Source organism: Microtus ochrogaster, linkage group LG8, assembly GCF_000317375.1.
Source record: "Microtus ochrogaster isolate Prairie Vole_2 linkage group LG8, MicOch1.0, whole genome shotgun sequence".
Classification (NCBI taxonomy): domain Eukaryota; kingdom Metazoa; phylum Chordata; class Mammalia; order Rodentia; family Cricetidae; genus Microtus; species Microtus ochrogaster.
The window spans coordinates 20858744-20878457 of record NC_022033.1 but is presented as its reverse complement, the minus strand read 5'-3'; the positions used below and the strand labels follow the sequence as shown (position 1 = coordinate 20878457).

General features: G+C 44.8%; 1 protein-coding gene and 1 non-coding gene across 3 annotated transcripts in view; one reads left to right on the top strand and one right to left on the bottom strand.

Annotated features, from left to right (window-relative positions):
• The window catches only part of Rpn2 (ribophorin II), a 47448-nt gene extending 28695 nt beyond the window's left edge, over positions 1 to 18753 (top strand). Inside the window, exons 10-18 of one of the 2 annotated variants that reach the window (XM_005363025.1) lie at positions 1965 to 2056; positions 3885 to 3999; positions 8157 to 8351; positions 9370 to 9456; positions 11115 to 11210; positions 12827 to 12902; positions 14384 to 14513; positions 15861 to 15908; positions 18415 to 18753. In XM_005363025.1, the coding sequence (XP_005363082.1) occupies positions 1965 to 2056; positions 3885 to 3999; positions 8157 to 8351; positions 9370 to 9456; positions 11115 to 11210; positions 12827 to 12902; positions 14384 to 14513; positions 15861 to 15908; positions 18415 to 18427 (852 nt within the window). In that variant the 3' untranslated portion in view covers positions 18428 to 18753. The remainder of the gene's footprint in view (positions 1 to 1964; positions 2057 to 3884; positions 4000 to 8156; positions 8352 to 9369; positions 9457 to 11114; positions 11211 to 12826; positions 12903 to 14383; positions 14514 to 15860; positions 15909 to 18414) is intronic. The other variant, XM_005363026.3, reaches the window with a different exon arrangement.
• On the bottom strand, positions 2649 to 2756 carry LOC113457852. The gene has a single exon (XR_003378340.1). It is a non-coding gene; the product is annotated as a U6 spliceosomal RNA (small nuclear RNA).
• Positions 18754 to 19714: the final 961 nt, after the last annotated feature.

The following is a 19714-nucleotide window of genomic DNA, read 5'->3' as shown; positions in this document are numbered from 1 at the left end:
CTGTCCTGGAACTACCTCTTGTAGACCAGGCTGGTCTCGAACTCACAAAGATCCGCCTGCCTCTGCCTCCCGAGTGCTGGGATTAAAGGCGTGCGCCACCACCGCCCGGCTGGGTTTCCATAATTTATACATTCAAATTTAGATTTTTTTATTCTTAAAGGTTTCTTTATTATGTATACAGTGTTCTGCCTGCATGTTTGCCTACAGGCCAGAAAAGGGCACCAGATCTTATTACAGATGGTTGTGAGCCACTATGTGGTTGCTGGAAATTGAACTCAGGACCTCCGGAAGAGCAGGCAGTGCTCTTAACCTCTGAGCCATCTCTCCTTTCCCTCAGATTTAGATTTTTAACTGGGAAATCCCCAATGAATAGACTATTTTCTGGCATTAACTAGCTCCTCTTTTTGGAAATTTTTATAAAGGAAGAGCCAGGATGGTCTGACTTGTACTTAGAACACACTCCAGATCTCTCTGACTTCATGCAACCAAGGGTTCTTTTTTGCAGGTGTCTTTAGTGAGTTAGTTGGATGCCCTGTTTCATTTCATCCTTACTCAGGAAGCCTGCCTAAAGGAGCAAGCCTGTGTCTGGACATTGTATTCATGATTCTAATTTCACTTCTGTTCACATTTCATTGATCAAAGCAAATCATGTGCCCCTCTGAGACTCCAAAGGTGACAAAGGCCATAGCACGCTGACACTTGTACAGCAGAGAGTGGAAGTACTTGATGAACAGCATAGAGAGCCACCATGGCATCTTATATCTTCATAGAAAGGGATGATAGTGAGGAACCTTGGCATGTGGATTGTGAGTGCCTGAGCAGGAGTGCATGACCTCTTCGGTCTGCTTCCTCATCTGACAGCACTGCCTTCCTGTTGTGCAGATTGACATGGCTGTACAAAGCCAGTGCCTTTCGTTGAGTAAATACTAAGTAAATCTCTTCTGTTGTTAGTACTTAGTGGCATGAATTATTTAAACATTACTATGTAAGAAATTCTCCCTCATTTATTTGGTTGGTTGGTTGGTTGGTTGGTTGGTTGGTTGGTTGGTTGGTTGGTTGGTTGGTTGATTTTTCCAAGACAGGGTTTCTCTGCGTAACCCTGGCTATACTGGAACTCACTCAATAGACCAGGCTGGCCTCAAACTCACAGAGATCCACCTGTCTTTGCCTCCTGAGTACTGGAATTAAAGGCGTTCACCATCACTCAGCCCCATATTTATTTCAAAGGACTTTTTTACTTCCTCTTTTTTGGGGGGGTTTTTCTTGACAGGGTTTCTCTGCGGCTTTGGAGCATGTCCTGGAACTAGCTCTTGTAGACCAGGCTGGCCTCGAACTCACAGAGATCCGCCTGCCTCTACCTCCCAAGTGCTTCTTACTCCTTTTTTTTTTCTCCTTACTCCTTTTTAAATACATACCAAAGCCAGAGAAGTGAGAAAGGAACAATAGCCAAGACCTTACCTTTTAGGGCTCAGGATGGGAGTGGTGTGAAATGCCTTTTGACCTGGCAGGTTGCTTTTACTATGTTCTTAAAGACTCCTGTCCTAGAATTCTTTTCCTGCTTTTATTCACTTTTAAGAAAAGACTGTTTTAAAGCAGTGGTATAACTCAGTTGGTGGAGCACTTGCCATTTTTACACAAAACCCTAGCTTCAATCCACATGAAATCAGATGTGGTGGCACACCCTTCTACGTCAGACATTCAGGAGGTGGAAGCAAAAGGTTCACAAGTGCAAGGTTATCTTTGGTCACACAGTTCAAGGCCAGCCCAGGCCACCTGAGGTCGTGTCAGGTCAGAAAGAAAGGAAGGAAGAAGAGAGTGTTGGTTTGTGGGTGTGTTTCAGAGGTGGTCCTTACCTACCAATGCAAATACATACAGGCACGCATGCGCACGCATAGACTTTTCGTATACAGTATCTCTCTCGTGCCCACCCGCTGACTTGATGAATGTCTTCTGTTTTGCTGCAGCTTAGAGTCAAGATCTCCACTGAGGTTGGCATCACAAATGTTGATCTTTCCACAGTGGATAAGGATCAGAGCATTGCCCCCAAAACTACCCGGTAAGTGGGGTGCCACCTACATACTGGGGACCCCCAGGCTTCAGAGCTGGAAAGAAAAAACTAGTGCCCCTCCAGGTGGTATTTCCTTGGTAGCAGTGACCCTATCCTATCCCAAGAGAATGCAGTTGCAGTGGTGTGTTGTACTCTAGGGATTCTGGTGGATGTGTAAGCAGACGTGGGGATTGTTTGTACTATGTTTAGTCCGTGAGCCAACAACACTTGTTACCTCAGACTCTAACCCTTGAGTCCACCCTGTCATTCACGTTATTTAGTTCAGATAACCTTTTTCTAGTAAGGAGACATACTTAAAAAAGGAAACAGTAGATTAATTTGTATTTTACTGCCGTCTAATTCAGAGTCCTGAATTAGCTTTTGGTATGGCCTCATGGAAATTGTGGGCTATGGGAAAAACTAAAAGTCTAGACCTTGGAAAGCCTTCAACCTCTCTGTGAGACTCCTGCTTCCCTTCCGTACCCACAAAAAGCACCACTAATGACCACAGCACTTGCTCCTGCTGAACCAAAGCACAGCTTTGGTGTCCTTATTTTTTTATTATTATTAAATGTAACCTCCTAGGTAACCATTAATATTTTTTAATATTGAACATTTCATAAATTTCTGTGTCATCTTTGCACAAGGGTCGTGCTAATCTTCTCTCTGTATAGTGACCAGTGTTTAGTACATGTGCTAAAGTGAGCATCAGCCATTGCCATTTGATTAGAGATAGCGAGGATGCCTGGTGAAGGCCATTTGTCAGCATCAGATATGTCACTCTTCTGTCGCTATCTTGGGTGTAGTTCAGATCCCAGCTTTACTCGGATGGAGTGGCTCTAGAAGCAGATAGCTGAACTCTGGAGCTGTTTTGAAGGCAGTGAATGCTTTAAGCCAGACTCACTCCTTGTAAGTCATGTAGATCTGGACTTCCTATCCCTGACATGGTTGTTGCCGTAGTGACAGTGGAGATATGAGCACTATTTGAGAATGCACTAAAATAAAATGTCTGTAAGAGTAGTTGCAAAGTTATTTCTCGTAGAGTTGGTTTTGATGAGTAAATATAAGCCAAAAGTATAAAACAAAGCCAGGTGTGGGCTTGTTGGTCCCTTGGCGGTCTTTCTCTTCAGTCCCAGGAGATAGCCATGGAAAAAAACAGCTTTTCTCATCAAGTCTGCCTTTTGAAAAAATGACTTCTTTTTTTTTTTTTTTTTTTTTGTTTTTCGAGACAGGGGAAAAAATGACTTCTTAAAACCCAATTTCGTAGCAGAAAAATAAATTGAAACAGTCCAGGAAACAAAGCATAAAATAGAGAAAGCCCAACATTCCCTTCTTTCCTTTGCTCCCACACTCCCTGCTCATCAACCTCACTGTTGCTGACATCAATCCATGACTGTCCCTCTGCATCCTGCTAGTCCTGCAGCGGTGCACACAGGCTCCCTGCACCTGAGCTGGGCCAGTTAAGAGCATGGGTTATTGAAATAAAGGCCTGGAGGTAGACATTCTCACAGGGCATTGTTCCTAGACCCTGATTAAAGTTTTCTCTGCTGTTCTCAGTCCTGGCTTGTGCCTGAGATTGTAGCTTAGTGGTCTGATCAAGCTTTCTGGTCTACCTTGTGAGTTCTATCTCCCACCAGAGAGAGAAAGAGAGAGACAGAAAGACAGAAAGAGAATGCCTCTTTAGTCTGACTTTATTGCTCCACTTTGCCTCTAGGGCACAGATATTTCTGTACATTCCATGGAAGTGGTAAAATAGGACAGGAACAGTTGGGCACTAATGCCTGTTCTTAGACAGGGAAACCTTATCAGAAGTCTAACTATATAATATCTCTTTCAGGGTGATGTACCCAGCCAAAGCCAAGGGTCCATTCATTGCGGACAGCCATCAGAACTTCGCCCTGTTCTTCCAGTTGGTAGATGTGAACACTGGTGCAGAGCTCACCCCTCACCAGGTCAGAGCCCTGTTCTTCTGTCCAGAAATCTAATGTACACCAGAGCAGTGAGACTCTGACACAGATGCAAGCAAACATCAGATTCCTGCTTTCAGAGCCTGACTTGTCTTGTGTGACACATTACTCCTTTTGTAGTGAGCTGAGCTCAATGGCTTAGACCTGTAATCATAGCTAGCACTTGGAATAGCTGAGGCAGGAAAATAAATAACTTCAAGGCTTTCCTAGGCTATCAGGTGAATTCAAGACAAGCCTGGCAGATTCATGAGACCATTTTAAAATACAAGGCAGAGGAGGGCTGGGGTTGAGCTTAGTGATAGAGCACTTCCCGAAAGAGCAGGGGTGGGGGTGGGGAGCTGGGGAGTACTTTTACTCCTGTGGAGAACCAGGGTTTGGCTCCCTGCACTTATACACATGACTGCTTACAGTTATCTGCAACTCCAGTTCCAGATCCAGTTCCAGAAGCTCCAGCACTCCCTTCAGGCCTCCACAGCCACAGGCACACAGGCAGTTGACTGTAATACTCATGGACAAAACACTTAAATATATAAAATGAAGTAAATACATTTAGAAGATGTATTCAAGGCAGATTAACACTTGAGAGGACTTTTTTAAAAAAAAAAAAACAACAAACATTTCTTATAGTTTATTTAACTTTTATTTTATGTGTATTGGTATGAAGGTGTCAGATACCCTGGAACTTTATCTTTAGACAGTTGTGAGCTGTCATGTGGGTGCTGGGAATTGAACCTGTGTCCTCTGGAAGAGCAGTTAGTGCTCTTAACCACTGAGCCATCTCTCCAGCCCTGAGAGGACTGTTGTTTTTTGGGGTTTTTTGTTTGTTTGTTTGTTTTGTTTTGTTTTAAATTCTTTTTGAAACAATTTGGGGAGGGGGCAGGGTTGTTGTTTTGTTTGTTTCCAAGACAGGATTTCTCTGTATAGCCCTGACTGTCCTGGAACTCAGAGATATGCCTACCTTTGCTTCCCGAATGTGGTAGGATCAAACAATGGCATACACCACTGTCTGGCTTGAAACAACTTTGAAAGAAATGGAAAACCTAGTCAAAAAAAAACAAAAAACAAAAAAAAAAATGTTTTTTGTTCTTACCAAAGTTAGATTTTCTATTTTGGAACTCTAAAAAATAGCCTTTCAAGTTTGTATCTATTTTATATTATGAAAACAGAAGGCATTATGTATTTTAATTTAAATTTTTTTAAAATTTTATATGAAAGAGTATTTTGCCTTCAGGTGTGTATGTACACCACATGTAACTGGTGCCAGTAGAGGCCAGGTGAGAGCATCAGAGTCCCTAAAACAGTGATCGCAGACAAATGTAAGCCCCTGTGTGATTTAACCATTGAGCCATCTCTTCATATTGTTTAGGTTCATATAATTTTACTTGTAATCCCAGAACTTAGCCCTTCCTCCCCTTTTGTACATGTATATGTGTAGGTGTTTGTATGTATGTTCACATGTGTATGAGTACATGTGGGGGTTCAAGATTGGTGCTGAATGTCCTCTATTAATGTCTATCCTCTGAGGCAGGGTCTCTTGCAAGCCTGGAGCTTGCTGTTTGAGCTGCTCTGGCAGCTGGCTCACTCTAGGGATTTCCTGTTAGGGTTATAGGTGGATCATCATGCCCATCTGGCTCTTATGTGGGTTCCGGGGATCTCACTTCCAGTTTTCTTGCTTGCGTATCAATGCTTTGCCCATCTTTACAGCCCCATTCCCCACTTTTAAATACTTGCTTTTCTCCCCTATCCTGTTCAGCTCTGCTGCATCCATCTAGCAGTAGAGGAGGTTCTTCTGCTACAGTATATGTTAGCATCAACTGAAGCCCTGTTAAAAAACCATTTACCTTTAGCTGAGCAGTAGTAGTGCATGCCTTTAATCCTAGCACTTGAGAGGCAGAAGCATGTGGATCTCTGTGAGTTTAAGGCCTGCCTGGTTCTAAAACATCCAGAGCTACATAGAGAAACCCTGTCTTGAAAAACCAAAAACAGGGCTGGAGAGATGGCTCAGAGGTTAAGAGAACTGACTGCTGTTCCAGAGGTCCTGAGTTCAATTCCCAGCAACCACATGATGGCTCACACCCATCTATAATGAGATCTGGTGCCCAGAACACTATATATGTAAAATAAATTAAAAAAAAAAAAACAGTAACAACCACAAAGGGAGGAGGGTTCTTTTAATGATAACAATTTCATAATGCTTAGAATTTGAACTTGGGACTTAAAGGAGCTTTTAAGAGGGATAGCAAGATGGCTCAGTGGGTAAGGGCTCTTGCTACACAAGCCTGTCAACTTGAGATCCCTCCCGGAACCCACGTAAATCTGGAAGATAAACAACTACACGAGGTTGACCTCTGACCTCCAAACACGTAGTGCCATGCATTCCCATGTAAATATTATTCTCTCTCTCACATGCAGCAATAAAGATTTTTTTAAAGAAGCTTAAAAGATTTTTAAACCATTTCCCCAGAAATCCCCTTGTCCTCCCCCAACTTCCCATCTCTTGACCCTCAGTCCACAAGAGCTGCTCTTGACTCTGTCATATATATGGTTAGGTATTGTACAAAGAGAATTTTAGGTAAATATTTTGAATGCTGAAAAGCATTGTCAAAATGGGCTTTGTTCAGTGCATTGCACTGATATGCTATCAAGAACCAATGAACCACTGAAGTGGGTTTCTCTGCAGACCCTGTTTTTTCGGGCTGTAGGTGCAGTACCTGTGCCCCTAGGACCACAGTCCTAGCTGTTGTTTCCACCCTTCTTTACCCCCAGACTCCAGGCAGTTTAGCCAGGGCCTGTGCCCATACTGACTTTTAAGAACTTTAGCTTCTCATGCCAGGTAGTGGTGGCACACAGCCTTTAATCCCAAGACTTGGAAGACAGGCAGGCGGATCTCTGAGTTCTGGGACAGCCAGAGCTGTTACACAGAGAAGTGCTGTCTTGAGAAAAACCAAAGAAAGAAAAAGAAAAAAAAGAATTTCAGCCCGTCGGCATTTCCTAGTTCTTTCCTTGAGTACATTTGCCAACCACATAGCACCAGGAAGAAATGAAGAGAAGAAATCAGGAGAAATTGGGAGGGCTTGGAGGTAGGGCAAGAAAATAGAAGGAAATGAGGCTTTGTCTGGATTGTCCCAGGTTCTTTGTGTAATTTGCGCTTAAGTGGCCTCTCCCCTAGGGGTGACATCTTGAAGATGAGTATGGCAGTAGGGGTGCCCCACTCCACCCTGACCAGACAAGACTAATCTGTAGTCAGGATGCTCTGCATTTGCGGCCTCCCTTCTTCAGTAATTTGATGTGTGGGATCACAAATGAGACCTCTGCTTTATGTGCAGGTCCAGCTCTAGCTGTGTCCCTATGGCAACTCATTTAATGCTCTTGCCTTAAACCTGTGAATGTAGACAACCTCTGTCTTGTTGAGTTCTTTGACTTGATGCCCTTGAAAGGAAAGCCTTGCGTGGATGTTAAATTTTGTTGCAGTTCTAACACACGCTGGCAGAAGATCTTGGTTTCTTGTGCCATAACTGATGAGACCCAGACCCACTGTACTAAGGCTCCGTAGCTACAGTTGCTTGGTTGCTGGGTGGCTCTTACTCACCAGACACTGCACTACACACAAGTGCACCCCAGGAAGTTAATATTTGTGCCTTAAAGATAGAGAAGTCAGGATACAAGAAGGTTAAGCAACATTCAGCTACTAAGTGAGCCAGGTCACTCTGTATTCAGGACCAGGCTCTGTGATACCAGGCTACTCTGTTCCCATTAGAACTCTGCCTTGTTATCTGTTGACAGCAGAGTGTTCACAGCCGCTGGAAACCCTTCATCTCCCTTCTCTTCACCCTCTGGTGAAGAAGTTAATCGGGCAGCAAAGTGGCCAGAAGAAACTGCAGCAGCAGAGGGCAAACATCACTAACTGGGCATCCAGCCTCCCAGTCACTAAGCATTGACTGGACTCCTAAGTTCAGTTCCTCTCCTTGTTCAAGCAAAAAGTTGTCTCTGGGGTAGGAACTAGGGTGGGGTGATTGCTCCTTCCCCTCTCATGAGCAGGTCAGAGCTCTCACTATGACAAAGGAGTAGCACTCTATTCCTGTGTTGGGCCACGGGGAGTTCTGAGATGCTCAGGTGGAAGGTGGCTTTCTTGTTCTCTCCAGACATTTGTTCGACTTCATAACCAGAAGACTGGCCAAGAAGTAGTGTTTGTTGCTGAGCCGGATAACAAGAATGTGTATAAGTTTGAACTGGACACCTCTGAAAGAAAGATCGAGTTTGACTCTGCCTCTGGTACCTACACACTCTACTTAATCATTGGAGATGCCACTTTGAAGAACCCGATTCTCTGGAATGTGGTATGTGCCTGCTAGGTGTGCAGGTGAGGGCTGCTGTGCTGCACCTCACACTGCAGCCTTGCTGTGAGGTCTTACATTCTTCTGTACAGAGGTCACACTCTATGGCTTAGCACAGACTGGATGCATAATAAGTATTGATCAAATGAATAAAATATACACAGTCTAAGACTTCTATAATCTATCAGAGGTTTTCTCGCTACTTCAAGGCACTATGGGGAATACATAGGTGAAGAAATAGGTCTTGGTCTTTGAGATCTATTATAGCCTTGGAAGAAGAGGGCAGTGAGTGGTGAAATGTAGCTATGCAGAATGCTAATAAATGTCTAGCAATTATATGATTATATTACAGGTTACATGACTCTTCCAGGCCTTGCTGTTTTGATAGTTCAAATGATAGAAACATATCAAAAGGCAGCTTTGGAACAAGGAATGGGGGCATCACAGGGCTTCCTGGAGTAGCGTCTGGGAATACATGCTGAGGAACAGTCTCCCAAGAAGCTTGGTGTGCTCTCAGGGACGTGAAGGCTTCGGTTTTTCTGAGCCTTGAATTTGAAGTGATGAGGTGGGAAAATGGTAGAGGGCAGATACAGCAGTCAGATAGGGCTGGTCTTCATGCAAGATGAAGAGGTAGCCACCTTTTTGTCTGCTCTTTTCAAGATTTCTTTTCTTCTCCAGGACTTGAAGATACTTTTGTACAAGAATGTATTTTCATTTTTTATGTGGTTAAATCACACTTCCTGGCACACCTGGCAGTTTGTGATTACAGCTGTCGCTACCAGTACACCAGCTGGGGTTTTCATATTGAGCAGCTCTTGGGGCTTTCCCACTATTCTGGTGGGAAATCAGAATCCGTGCTCTAAAAGGCACTTTCAGCAAATGCTAGGTTTGTTCTTGATATTGTCACTGACTCCATTTGTCAGCTGATGAATGAGAAGTGTCTGAACTACAGAGAGCCTTTTCAGTCATGGCTTCTGCCTCTTTTCACACTGTGCCTCTGAAAGCTCTTCTTGTTTTTCAGGCTGATGTGGTCATCAAGTTCCCTGATGAAGAAGCTCCCTCCACTGTCCTGTCCCAGAACCTTTTTACTCCAAAGCAGGAAATTCAGGTATATTCCAAAGGTGTTATCCACTCAGCCCAGAGTCGAGATGGACCCAAGGAAAGAGCAGCAAACTTCTGGGCTGTGGCTCTAGCCCTTTGGCCTATTTGCATGATACTTTATGGTGTAAATTTTGCGTCTCTGGAAGTTGGGGGCGGAGGCAAGTTATCAGTCCCACCTTCCGGCTGAAAGTATAGCAGAGATGAAATCAAATCCCAGATCACCCTGGGCAGCCTAAGACATGACTAGGTATAGGTCTCATCCTCCCTACTGACTAATACCTGAAAACTCATGAGTGAGCAGGGCTTTAATACCCTGGGCAGGTCTGTCTCAGACCACTTGTGTTTCACAAAATAAGCAAATTCTACCCATCCCATCCCATGGGATGTTGTGAGGACCAAAATGGATAAGAGAAGAAAGGCATTTAAGTGTCTCTGAAACCCTTCATCGAATAAACACAAAGTTGTCAAGGAAGTGAAGTGGGTCCCTCGGTGAACTGAGATTCAGTCAACGTAGTAGCGTGGAGCCTGCTTGAGTGAGTGTGAAGTGTAAAACACAGGCTCCTTACTCTCATTGCACTGCTAAAATAATGAACAGTGGCCATTTGTTGTGGCCCATACCTGTATCCCAACCCTGGCGAGGTGGAGGCAAGAGGGTCATGAATTCCAACCGCTAAAATGAAGGACAGGTGCTCAAGGAGCAGGGTAGAAAGGTTCTTTCTAAATCCTTATGTTCTCTGCTGTTGTTTAGGAATGCAAAATAGAGGCACATAGCAGCATTATGTGTGACATTGAAGGAGGGTGGGTGATCTGTGGGATAGACCAGGTGGCAGCGACCACTATAGACAGCATTGGCAACCCCTTAACAACAGTGTCTGCAAAAGGGGAGCCAGGATGAAAATTTAGGGTCTGGAGCCTGAAGCAGAGCTGCCTTCTCACGGAGCTGTGTTGGCTGGTCACTGGCAAGTGGAAAAGAGGCTGCAGTTAGACACTGGAGGATGGATACTTGAAAAGCTAGGAGTGTTATAGCTCATTTGTTCCTCACGGGATCGTTACAAGCCTAGCAGAGTGATGGATGCTGTCTCTACTCCCATTTCCACCTAGAAACTGAGGCAAAGAGTGACGCGCCTATAGTCTCAAGGCCAGACATCTCTTTGGGCCTAAGTAGATCACTGCTACTTGTGCTAGCTCATGCTGTTGAGGTGAGCTGCTCAGAATTCCCTGTCTGCTTGCTCAGGAAAAGATGAACAAATCTCAGAGGCATGCTAGCCAGCTTTCTGGTTTAACTCTAGGAGTTAGCAAAGCTGGAGAGGGAGTCTGTTCAGACCATCTGTAGAGCCAAGGCTGGGAAATAAGAGTGAGTTAAGGGTAGACCCACCTGTAATGAGGCCCTGTTAAATTTTAAGGAGGGGGGAGTTACTCTTAATTGACCGAGTAACATGGCCTAGGAACCGAGTATTCTGTTTGGAACCAAAATAGTGTCCTAGGAAGAGAGACCTCTGGGATCAAAGCCACCTTTGAAGAAAGGCATAAAACCAACCCAAGGCTTAGCCTCTAGGAGGTGTTTCCTCTGCACGATGCTGGGCATTTGGTTGCTGGTACACGGGCAGCCCCTTCTGAGGAGGGAGGGCCCATTCTGAAACTTCCTGGTGTGTCTTCTCTTTTCAGCACCTGTTCCGAGAGCCTGAGAAGAGGCCCCCCACAGTGGTGTCCAATACGTTCACAGCCCTCATTCTCTCGCCCTTGCTCCTACTCTTTGCACTGGTGAGTCACCATAATTAGCATGGGCAGTGTGTCTGGCTCTGGGAAGAGAGATGTAGCCATTCTAAATGAGTCTTTGTGCTCTGGCCTAAGCAAGCTCTGGAGGGGTCCAGTCAGAAAGTTTTAGAATAACCATAGTGCCCCAAATAAACCCATCCATTAAAGGGAGCATGAGAAAATTCCTACCAGCTGCTGACAGTGACAGAAGTGTAGTCTGAGATCCTCTGGGGGAATGTTGATGAGAGCAACACCGAGGTTAGTGTTGATCGCTCCAAGAATGGAGAGCACGCTGTACATTCCAGATTTCCTGGGTGCATGAAACTGGAAGGAATTGAAAGTCCACTTAGAAGCAGTGTTAATTAGTCTGCCCACACAATGGAATGGTGTGCCAGTTAGCAGAATGATAGATCTGTACACTGATGCCAACAGTGTTACAGAAAGAGGTGGGCAAGGAGTGGGTTAAGTACGTTTAGTGTAATCCTCTTTGTGAAAAAGTTTTTAAAACTATATTAATATTAGTTACCTTGAGGAGGAGACTTGGAGTTTGTAGCGGAAGTCAATTCCTAATTTTGATAGGGGTGTGTGTGTGTGTGTGTGTGTGTGTGTGTGTGTGTACATACAAACATACACATATAGATACATGTATGTTTGATTTTGGTTTATTTGAGACAGGGTTTCTCTGTGTAGCCCTGTCTGTCCTGGAACTCGCTCTGCAGACCAGACTGATCTGGAACGCAGAGAGAGATTCCCCCTGCCTCTGTCTCCTGGGTGTTGGGATTAAAGGTATGCACCATTACACCTGTTTTATATATTTTTTTGTAGGGGGAGGGAAGACTGTCTTGGAACTGGCTATGTAGACTATGGTAGCCTTGAACTCACAGAGATCACCAACCTCTGCTTCCAGAGTGCTAGGATTAAATACATATACCACCATGCCAGACTCAGTTTATATATTTTAACCAATTAAATTTTTTCCTTTTTTTTCTCTGAAAATCACAAACATAGACACCTAACCTTAAAGTTCAAAGAATTTGACCAAGCAAAAAACAAAATTTAGGTATTATTTTTTACAGGCTACCTATGTTTTAAATTAACTGGTTAATTTTCAAAAAAGGGGAGTGACCACAGACTTTCATAAATAGGCTTGGGATGTGGGTGTCAGGTGTCCTTGTATTGGGGTGATGGAGTTTCAGAAAGCACGGAGTCCATTATGAGGACATGTTCCTGTTGCCCATAGCTTATGGTACCAACCTCTAGAGAACTTAGTGGAAGTATCGGTCGTCACTTCCTCATCAATGTAGCTTCTGACCTTGTGGTTCCATGGTTTTGCCTTTTTTAAAATAGAAGAGTTTGCCAACGTTGAAAATGATGCTCAGGTTGGAGTTACCCAAGCATAGTTGAGAGCAGCTACTCCACTGCCTTTCAGAAAGCGGAAGGGACAGTTCCTGAGGACTCAGAATGGGGTGTTTGTCGCCTGGGAAAATCCCTGTCTTTCTAGTGTGTGTGAACTTTGAAGCTCTGCTGTTTGTCCTTGGTTGGTGCCGGCATAGTATAGAACTATTCCATGTCTAATGTATCTCTTTTATGTTCTAATTTTCATTTATTTCTCCATCATTCAGTGGATCCGGATTGGTGCCAATATCTCCAACTTCACTTTTGCTCCTAGCACAATTATCTTTCACCTGGGACACGCTGGTAAGTGCCACAGGCTGCTAATTCCATTTAACCTCCTCTGACATTTTGCCTGCCACGAAAAAGCCCTATTAAGTAGGTCCACAACCTATTAACTATAATGACTTAATAGCATAACATTTCCCTCTTCCTCTTGGCCTTTTAGGACAGTTAATATGATGATAAACCTGTTTGGCCCATCAGCTTAGAGCATCTGCCACTCTATTGGGCCTCATTGTCCTGGAGGGGCTGTGGCAAACCATTTGCCCTCACTTAATAGCCCTGTTCATTCCCAGATTACTCACTTAGCATGTCTTTACACTGAGACATCCTCCTGGATGAAGAGCATTAATACAGTTTCCAAAGGTTTTCTTCTGCGACCACATCCATCTCCACGTTTGCTGGCGGCTCTCTCTGGACAGTAATAGAAAACAGTCCCTTCCTCTGTCAGATGCACTCTTCTCATTGTTCTCTGAGGGTATAGATCCTAAACAACCTTAACATAACAGGCAGTAAATTCCCAGGTCAGCAAGCGTTTCCAAGCCTTTGCATCTCACTGGAAAGTTCAGTGTTTTAATTCCTTTGCCTCTCCAAGAAGTCACCGTCTCTGCATCCGTAGATGGCTACTTCAGTGCTCCATGAGATCTCTTGACATCCAGGAAAATGTGCACCTGAATTTTCCTGAGGACAGGGAGACTGTAACTTTGATCAGATTCTCACAGTGGTCCATGACCTTAAAAATACTTAAGCATCCCTGTGGTAGTTTGTCTGTCATCCTGAGCAGATCTGGCAGGGTGACCTTTCTCCCCCACTAAGTTACTGTTCTTGAATGACAGCTCTCCTGGGTCAGACTAGTAGCAAGACCTGAATAGAAATGTATTTAGGGCCATGACTTTTTGTGCCAGTGTGCTTTTGTATGTATTTCCTCGTTTTGATTCTCATTATTCAACCCTGATGGGAGTGGCTGGGACAGGAACTATGGTCCATATGATGGTAAGAGAATATGGTCTCTGAGAACTACGAGCTAGTAAGGCCATAGCCTGTACAAAACCCAGGACTCTCGGTGCCTGGGTCTCACTGAGCCTTCCCAAGACTCTGCTCACATCCTAGCTACAGTGGCAAATCATTCTTGGTATGATTCTGATGAAAAGTAAATGACTCATTGGTTTATGTCCTGAATATTTTTATTAACAATTTGAAACATAAAATAATCTGAAATGTTATAAAGGCATAGCCCAACATGAAGGGAACAAAAAGTAGACAGGAATGAGCCTGTAGCTCAGAGAGAGGTAAGGTAGCTGATGTCAGATTTTTACCTCTAGATTTCTTAGTAAATAAGGCTGAAAAACAAGGATATTGAGTCATCTACTTTCTGCTGCTGAGATAAAAGGGTTAAACATAAAAACTGCCTAGAAATGCTGGCCTTAATGACACAACAGCCCCGTTCTTCTCTCTTCCCCGTTGTCACTGCTTTGTGTAATTGGTTGTCATGACACTTTTTGTAGCGATGCTGGGGCTCATGTATGTCTACTGGACTCAGCTCAACATGTTCCAGACCCTGAAGTACCTGGCTGTCCTGGGCACTGTGACATTTCTGGCTGGCAATCGAATGCTGGCCCAGCAGGCAGTCAAGAGGTAAGGCTGGGGACGGACCAAGCTCCAGGGTGGGATAAGAGCTGTTTATATAGGCACTGACAGCCTAGCTCTGAGACCACAAAGCTATGTGGCAGAATGATTGGCATCCTTAGGAGCAAGTCTGACACCTTCATCCAGCCTGTTAGAAAAGCCATAATCAGGTCTTTTAAAGAAGAAAGTAACCTTAGTGACCAGTCGTATATCTTAAAGTCACAGCATCCTACACGTGAGAAAAAGGGGAGTAACTGCATGTAAAGTATGTTAGATATGTGGTGAAAAGCTGTTAACTTGCTGGCTGCGTGAGAATCCTTCTTACCCTACCCTCCTCCTGTGCCCTCAGAGTGGCACCTCTGGGACTCTGGGTGGTACCAGAGCTCTTCCTCCCACCCATAGGTTTGTGTTCCTCCCCTCAACAGTCGTGTAGGCTTGGTGGCAGCTCACACTGCTACCCAGGAATCAGACAAGCCTGAAAGGCAAACAAATCCTCAGACCTTGACATGGTGGCAGCTTGACTTTCAGAACAGAATTGGAGGCAAATTTAAATGTCACGTAGGTGTTTCTCATTGATTTGACTTTATTAGAACCTGACTGATTTCAGTCACGCAAAGGCCAATAAGAAAAGGTCAGAATTGCTTTCACCTTTGAAAGAAATAATTTTCAAATGCACCGTGCTTTCTCCTCTCTGGGACTTATGCTGGCAGAATGGAACTCAGTAGCATGCCCTTAAACAGGCTGCCAGTTAGATCTGTGCTTCAAGAGGGGTGTTATCAAGGAGACCACTGATGACTGGGCAGGGTGGGATCTCATTGTAAGCTTTGGAGTACGTCACTGTGAGCTCCTGTGCAAACATTCCTGACTGGGTCCCATCAGAGTTGCCCTCGGTGACCCCGGTTGCTTCACTCTCTGCCACTGTGCTTTGCATCTAGAAAAGGCCAGGGCTGGGTTGTGTTTCCCAAGCAGAACACTGTTCCCTTCAACAGCCAGTCTGGGCCCCCAAAGAGCAGAAAGCTGGGCTCTGCTAACTTCTTTCTTCTCTGAAAATTGTCCACAAGACCAGCAAAGTCCTGGGGAGAGCAGTGTGAGGAAACCATTCCCTGTAGAGTCCATGCAGCAGGAGTTTCTGCTGTGAATCCCAACTTATATGTGCTTGCTGGGAAGAACCATGACTTTCATTAGCGGCCCAGTGGCTCCCCGACCTCTCAGCCTCCTTACAAGTTTGACAATGTGTACTGCCTGGGAGGAGGACCAGCCTTGACAGGAGCTCTAGTCGGGTTTACTGTGTGTGTCCTCAGCTTGTTTCTCTCTCGCTGTCCTTTCTTGATTCTCAAACCCTCTTTCCTTTGGCAGGATCGCTGCAGAGCAGAGCAGTAGATTGGCAAAATATAGGACACTACGGTAAAGATGAAGGGTGGCTCATCCCAGGAGCAGGCTCCCTTTCCCATCTTGCCCACCTCCTGCATGCTAGTTATTGTCCCGTTTTCAGCCCACTCATTCCCCCACCATTCCCTACACCAGGCTGAATTCTGAGGCCTTTTTACAACTTGCTGGATGAGGTGGCTGAACCAGGGTGATTTCCCCAGGGATTCTAGTAGATATGCAATAACCCTGTGTGAGAACAGGAGGCGAGGATAAGACAAGTCTAATTCGGGCTTCTTCATCCACCCAGACTTTGTGGATTCACTAAACAATGGTCCCATGGCAACTCCTGGCACACCTTGTCACTACTTATAGGCCTTCCCATAAACACTAATCTCTACTTGGCCGAACGACGTGATTTGGTGAGATTCAGTTGTGAGTGATAACCATGGATCAAAGCCAATAGCAGAATCATGCCTGGACCTGAGTGTGGCACACAGCTGTACTCTTTCTGAGGACTCTTGTCGAAGAGACAGTCAGTGAGGCCCGGAGCAAAGGCGGGGTGATGGATCTGCTCCTGTAGATGAGGAGCTTGTGTCTGGGATGTCACGACTGCTCATTCCCCTCATGGAGCATGGCTGTCACCCAATAGCACCATCTCCCTCGCCTGGAGGTGAGCTGGGTTAGGCCTGTCTGACATAGTTGGCCAACCTCTGCCTTAAATCACAGGTAGGACAGAGGTATTTTAATTTTCACATCATGTCTCCTTTTATCCCTTACCTTGGAAATAGCTTTTCCTGCCAAAGAGAGGAAGCAGATCCCAACACACCAAAGTTTTAATCCTCTGAAAATAGGAAAAGTCGATAAAAACAGAGGGTTTAAAGCTTTCTCAATGCAGTGTGAGTATAAGCTGGGTCACCTTGTCTGCAACACAGAGAGAAAGTGGCATTTTTAGGGGGTTGGGATTTTTTGTTGTTGTTATTTTTTGTTCCCTTTCCCCCCCAGGTTTAAGCAAGGTGTAGTACCAGACATGGTAGCTTACATCTGTGATCCCAGGATTTGGAAGGCAGAGGCTAGAGGATCAGGAGTTTAATATCTCCTGGGCTATACGAGACCCTGTGACTAAAAAAAATAATGAATAAACAAAAATAAGCATGTAGTCATGCAACTACTGCCTCAGTAAGATAGACCCATTGCAGTCCAAGAGGCTCCCTGTACCTGTGAGGGCTGTCCCTCCCACCACCCTTGTGTCCTGTCCTTCCCCATTCAGTTTTGCCCTAAATTTTAGTTGCTCTGAGGTGTTTGCCTTCAGAACTAGTCGTCTACAACTTGTTGACTTCTTTCATTCTTTACTCTGACCCTCCTGTGGCACGAGTCTGACTGTTAGAGCCTTTGAGACTTGTGGGTGCTAGGACCAAGTGTACAGGCTTACCCCCACCCCCATGGCTTAGTGCTGCCGGCTGGGGTCACATGTTGATTTGAGTGGGTATAATGCATGATCTCGTTCCTGGCCAAGCTCTAGGGTTGTTAATTGTGCCACCTCATTTCATACCTTTGCTGTCCTTCCAGAGTGGACATTGCCAGGCACATACCCTAATGTTAGGAATTTCCGAGCATTGGTAAAGAATTGGTGGCATACACTCTGGTCCTTAGGACCCAGCACTGTGCCTGTGTACCCTCCTGGGAACTGCTTTAGCAATTGGTTTGCAGCCTGCCATTCTGTGAGACAGACATAATCTCTCCAGTCCCCACCATGACCCCACTGCCCACCGAGGACAGTGTCCTCTCCTGCTTGCCGTGCGCTTGCTGCTGTCACCTCCTGGTTGCATTCTGCTTGGATTATCAATTTCTCGTGCTTCCACAGCTCTGAGAGTCAGGGGAAGGTAGGAAGAAAGTGGCAGACAGATTCTCATATCATCTGAGAAGTGCACATCCCAGCACTCAGGAGGCTGAGGATTATAAGTTGAGGACCAACCTGAGCTACATAACAAGGCCCTACCTCAAAAACAAAACAAACAAACCAAAAATACCCCACCATAACAAACAAACCAACCAACCAGCCTATTTTTCTACCAAAATAGAAAAAGAAAAAGAGAGAGAGAGAGAGAGAGAGAGAGAGAGAGAAATAAACGAAAAGAAAGGAAAGCAGTGGTTTTTTTGAACCAAGTACCATTTTTCATACTCATTCTGTATTGGGTTAGCTGCTGAGTCTGTACGGCAGGATTAAACTTGTCTCTTTTTCTGATTGAATTCTCCTGTCTTTCGGCCTGTACTATGAGGGTGTGCCTGGAATTACCTCATCTCTACTTTCTCATGCCTTCCTTAGTTGTCAGGTTTGCTTCATGGTTTTCAAGCCCCATAGGCATCAGTTATTTTTTGAAATGAAATGGGGCCTATATAAATGGAACCAGTAGATACACGGCTGTCCCCCTGTCAGGAACATCTTCCAGTGGGAGAGGAACTTGATCTCCCTGTTGTCCCACTTAGGAACCGTATCCATCAGTTGAAACCATCAGTGACTGTGTCTGTCTTCCTTTTCTTCCAGAACAGCACACTAGTTCCAGAAGGTTGAAGACCTGACCTGAAGTGGTTGTTGAACAAGGAGTGAAGATGATTCATAGTGCAAAGAGAGCAGTGAGGGGAACAAACAGAAAATGAAAAAGTCTGTTATTTAAAAAGAGAGAAAGAAGTCGAGCTGTGGCTACACTTTCACTTGTTTTCCACTTTCTGTTTTACAGAGCAGATGTGTTTGGGCTCAGATTGTCTGTCCCTTTGTCATGATGCCTGGCAAGATGCTGTGAATGTCCCAGGCTACCCAGATGTCACACAGAAAGGTTGAAATCTGTAATTCATCTACTTTGGAATAAAGAGAATGGTGATAGGACTGAGGTCTGGTTGAGAGTTTATCCCATTCACAGATCCTAGAGTGTGCACTGTGAGGGTGTAACTGGGGCTGGGCTGTTAGTGTCTCAGCAGTCTTTGATTGGTCCTGCTCATCTTTCTTAGCAGTACTGAGAGTGCCTAGAAAAGCCTGTGTCCTTTCTGCTCCGGCAATGAGCACTTCTTTGGAGCCACACTTGTATTTACAGATCCTTTGTGTTCAACCACAAGGACCTGCTCTAGACTTTTGCCTTGAATGTTTAGATTTGGCATGTAGAGTTGGAATTGGCTCCAAAAAGAAAGCTGACTGCCTCCATCTGGTCCTTCTGTGACAAAATACCATGTAGTAGGTTGGTAATTCGGAAACAGTGAAATAGATCATTGATAAGCAGTAATATAGATGATGTATAAACAGTAAAATAAGTGGATCGATAAATAATATATAACTAGTAAGATAGATAAATAGCTCGTACAGTCCTGGGAACTGTAACTCGAAGGCACTGGGACATTTGGTATTCAGTAAGAGAGCCTGTTCCCTCTAGATGATGCTGGTGCTGTCTCAGTGTTCCCAGTGACAGAAGGGACAAAATGACAACAAGCTGATAACTAGTTCTCCCAGGCCCTTGAATAAAGGTATTAATCCATGCACTTGTGCGAGTTCCCCCACCTATTCATGCAGCTCATTGGGGATTTCTTTCAACATAATTTTAGAGGGACTCTAATTGAAACCGTAGCCCTGACAACTTGGGTAAAAATCCATTACCCCAGCACTCCTGCAGTGAGACCTGGACACTGATGGAGCGATATGTAAGAACAAATATATAGGGGGCTGGAGAGATGGCTCAGGCGTTAAGAGTACTGTCTGTTCTTTCAGAGGACCTAAATTCAATCCCAGCACCCACATGGCAGTTCACAACTGTCTATAACTCCTGTTCCAGGGATTGTGACACCCTCACACAGACATA